We start from the raw sequence: 4,417 nt of genomic DNA, 5'->3' as shown, positions 1-4,417 counted from the left end.
ATAGTCTTGCTTTGTAACCCAAGCTGGCTTTGAACTTGCAGCAACCCTCCTGCCTCAATCTCCCAAGTGTTGGGATTAGAGGTATGCACCACCACACCCAGCTATTATCAGCTCACTAAGGAAGTGATTGCTCTACTTCATACCAAGCTCTGAGCTCTTACTATTGTACAGCTCTCTGCAAGTGTCCAGTCAGAAGTCAAGGGGGTCAGAGTCTCCCACTCAGGAAAGCTCTCAGGCTGCCTAAAACTGCACATATTCCAGATACTCGCCCTGAGCATGGGCAGTTGTGGCCTGGTTCTACTTTCTGCGTTATTTTTTTTTGTGTTCTTCAGTGCTGGGGATGGAACCCGGGGCCTTGCACACGCTAGGCAAGTACTCGACTTTAGAGCTACATCTGTCTCTCTTGATTCCTCTAAACCTCTTCTCTTTCCCTGCCGTGTCCTTCCTTCAGCATCTTGTTTGTTTGTTTGTTTTTGAGGCAGGCTCTTATGTAGCCCTGGCTGGCCTGGAACTTGCTACATAGGCCAGGCTGGCCTCAAACTCACAGAGATCCACCTGTCTCTGCTCCGAGTGCTAGTCCCTTAGCATCGTAATACTTTCCCTGTCACCCTGTGACCACAACAGCATGGGGAAAAGACCAGGGAGACTGTGGTCCAGCCCAAGATCAAATCCTAGTTCTGTTAAGTTTAACTGTTGGGACCTTGGGTGAATTCCTCACACCCTCTGCACTGTCTCATCATCCATAAAACCAAGACAACAATCACTTCCTCCCTGGTCAGTGAAGATGAGAGCTGCTCATATAAAGTACTGTGCTCAGCACTTCTGGACCCTGATGCAATAAAACATGAGCTGTTATGGGAGGGAGTTCCTGTTCCCACTGTACAGAGGAGGCCTGACTAGGTGTGGAGGGAGCTGCCATTCTCAGGGCCAGGCAACACTGGTCACTTTGCTAGTGCTTCAGGGCAGACACCTTTTTGAGACTTGTGGTGTTCCAGTTAGGGAAAATGAGGCTTACTCAGATCTCTAGTATCCATTACTGGCAGGGTCCAGGACTTCTGATGCCCAGAGACTCACACAGCCTCCCCCCGCAGGATTAGAAGAGAACCATCATCTGCACAAGGTCCCATGGGTGTCCCACCTACCTCTCATCCCATCAGAGCTTACCTGAGGCCATCTCGCTGCCAAAGATAAGGGCCCGTGCCTTTGAGGTGTCAAGACAGTGGCGCAGGGCATCACGTCTGAGGTTGGTATTCATGAGGGCTGCCTCCACACCCAGTTTAGCCATGCCCAGCCATAGACCCACAAATTCATTCCGGTTCTCCATGAAGAGGGCAACTACACTGCCTGAGGCCAGGCCCCGGGCCTGCAGGAAGTTGGCCACACTGTTGGAGTAACTATCCAGCTGGCGGAAGGTCCAGTGGGTATCTGTGCCCTCGAAGATCAAGGCTGTCTTGTCAGGGTGGCGCTGTACCACCGAGGCAAACAACAAGGGCACTGTCTTTCGTTCCCGTAGATACCGTTGGACTTTTGTCTTCACCTTCAGGAGTACCATGCCACCACTGTGCAGAAGCAAGGGAGGTGTGACTACGAGGCTCACCAGGCTGGGTTCCCACCACCTCGGCCCAGGCTGCTGTCCCACTGGTGAGCCTCAGGAGCCAGCTCTCTGCTAACACCCCCAACTACCAGCTCCTCCTGTGGGCTTGGCTCTGTCACACACACCCTCTCACTGAGGTCTCACAACAAGAGACTGTGTGCACCTTCCTGTGATGCAGGGGGAAACCTAGGTTCCTATGGTGCCATGTTTGCCCAGGGCATTAAAAATAGAATGTGGCTGAGCTGATGGCTCAACCCCAGGCCTCTTGAGTGTTCAACTCAGGAGTTTGATTCCTAGTCCCCTCTAAGCCTGCTGTTCTGTCAGAAGCCTTCCAGGGTCGTATCCCACAGTCCAGACTCCTGATCTGGGGCCTCCTTTGGCCCCCTACTGCCATAGGAAATCATGGATAAGCAGAGGCAGGTCTCAGCCCTGCTGGGCACAGGGAAATGTTCAGTGCTTGTGGAATCACCTGGAAACTCCCCTTTCACACCCCACCCTGCAACACTCTAGCTTGTCTTTTCCAGTGCTACCGCCTCTGGTTCTGTACCCCCCACCACCACCTTCACCAGCACCTTACAAGCACACTCCCCTCTCGGATTCCTGGTCTGAGCCCTTTGTCTGAGGCCTTATCTCCCTGCTCCCACATCTCCTGTGGGACCACTTGATACCTCCTTTTATAGTAAGCCCTGACTGACAAATGCTGAGCTGCCTGTTCTAGGCGTGGCTCCTGTTCTGGGCACTGGAACACAGGCATGAGCAAGACCACCAGGGTTTCTGTCTGCACAGACTGCCAGTTTTGAGAGTTAATTCACCCCTTTCTTTTTAATTTTGTTGGTTTTTTTGAGAAAGGGTCTCCCTGTAGCCTCAGCTGACCTGGAATTCGCTATGTAGACCAGGCTGGCCTGTATCTCACAGAGATCCACTTGCCTCTGCCTCCCAAGTGCTGGGATTAAAGCTGTGTGCCACCATGCCTGGCTAGGTTCCTTTCTTCTCTCCTGGTTAGCCTGAGCTTGGCAGATGGAGTTTCTAGGCCTTAGAGCCAGCCTGGCACCTGGCACAGAACAGCTGGGACAGATTCTTCAAGTCCTCTAACTTGGGGCTATACTAGCACCCAGTGCCCCCTTGTGCTCTCTCAAGCCGGTGCCAATCTGAGGGAAGGTCCTTTCCTACTGGGTTCTTCTTTACTTTGTCATAAATCAGTGTCCTCAGGGCCCCTTATGGAGGTCTCCTTAACAAACTTGGTTTGATGTATGCCCCAGTTCCCAAAGCTTTCCCTAGGCCAAGAAGCCTCAAGTTCAGGTGATTCCTTGGGAGACTTTGACCTTGGAGATGCAAGTACCAGGTACTACTGCCAGGAGAAGGGTGTGGACCAGAAGCTGTTCACCGTTTGGATGCAGACATCTTATGCTGGTAGGGACAATGGAGTCTGTTTTGGGGGAGCCCAGCATGGCTGAGACCCCAGGAAGGGCTGGATCTGTTACTCACAAGACATCCCGCCTGATGGTCTTGATGAAGACCCGGATGAAACGCCAGCCGCCAGACCCCAAGTACAGGAGCAGCAGGGAAAATCCCACCTGAGTCCAGGGCAGTTTCAGCACCAGCTTGGAAAATAGCAGCGCCCCTACCAGGGACGCCCCGAGCAGCATTGCTACCTGCAGGGAGAAGGAGGTCAGGGGACACAAATAGCTACTTCTCTAGAGCCCCTACCTCCTACCTCCTGACCCCAGCAGTGACTCCACTATGATCCCAAAGTGCCAACCCGTGCTTAGGCTTAGGCATTCCAAAAGGGGTAGCCCAGGGTAAGGTTCCTTTCAAGGCTTGGTTCAATGGCTAGTGGAAGGGACTTGAAGTAAAGGGTTTCACAGGTAAGAAGCAGGAGGAAGGTCTAGCCTCTAGTTCTAGCTCTGGCTACTACCCTGTAGGTAGTATTCTAGGTCCAGTCCCTTCCCCACTTCAGAACATAGTGTTCCACTCTGTGCATTGAGTTAGTAAGATTTGTTCTTAGAACCTTTCCAGCCCAAATAGGGCAATACACTCACCTGGGTACTGATATAAGTGCCCCTGACTTGACTCCTGTCCCAGAGGCTCTCAGAGGAATTGGGGATAACAACACCCAAAGGGGCAGCTTTCTGGAAAGGGAGCTCTGCACAGTCCCTGCTCACGGACTCAAGTAGCTTTCGTCTCTACTGGTCCATAGAGGGGAAAGGGAGCTCTGCACAGTCCCTGCTCACGGACTCAAGTAGCTTTCGTCTGGTCCATAGAGTGAGCCAGGAAATGGGTTAGAGGCAGGAGGGGTCAGAGAAGTGACAGCCCAGCGCAGGGTGGAGGGAGATGACTGCCCAACAGGCAAAGGGTCTTGAAGCATCCCACTCACCTACATCCACACACTCAGTAAGCCAATCAGAAGAAATCTCTGGGGGACTAGGGATTAGGTGAAGGGTTTCGGAAAAGGCTTACTATTGAAAGGCTAGGCTGAGATTAGGAGGGCTCTATTCCTGTCTCTTGTGGACTTGCTCAAGGAGACAAGCTAATGGGGCTGTTTTTCTTGGGATTTTCCTTTGCTTTCATAAGAGCCGAAGGTCAAAGATAGGCAGCAGCCTGAGACACTTCAAGCTAGGATGAGGACACCGCCTGGACCACAGAGTTCCTTAATGGAGAAAAGCCTAAGCAAGGTGTGGAAAAGCTAATTCAGAGCTCCCAACCCCAATGCCAGGAGCTCCAAGGTCCTCAGACCTCTGGCTGGTCAGAGCAGGTAGAAGGCGGTCCAAGAAGGTAGATGAGGATAGGAGGGGGATGAAGACAGGAGGGGAGGAGGACAGGTGC

The 4,417-nt window shown here is 52.5% G+C and overlaps 1 protein-coding gene across 1 annotated transcript in view; it reads right to left on the bottom strand.

Annotated features, from left to right (window-relative positions):
- Slc27a4 (solute carrier family 27 member 4) overlaps positions 1–3,266 on the bottom strand; it is a 12,789-nt gene extending 9,523 nt beyond the window's left edge. The window contains exons 1-2 of the mRNA XM_008843978.3: positions 3,080–3,266; positions 1,165–1,559 (exon numbers count right to left, since the gene is read on the bottom strand). Of these exons, the coding sequence (XP_008842200.1) occupies positions 1,165–1,559; positions 3,080–3,240 (556 nt within the window). The 5' untranslated portion in view covers positions 3,241–3,266. The remainder of the gene's footprint in view (positions 1–1,164; positions 1,560–3,079) is intronic.
- Positions 3,267–4,417: the final 1,151 nt, after the last annotated feature.

This window comes from Nannospalax galili, unplaced genomic scaffold, assembly GCF_000622305.1.
Source record: "Nannospalax galili isolate Female #2095 unplaced genomic scaffold, S.galili_v1.0 scaffold300, whole genome shotgun sequence".
Lineage (NCBI taxonomy): Eukaryota > Metazoa > Chordata > Mammalia > Rodentia > Spalacidae > Nannospalax > Nannospalax galili.
Note: the sequence above shows the minus strand (reverse complement) of the source record. Positions and strands in the feature narration are given on the sequence as shown.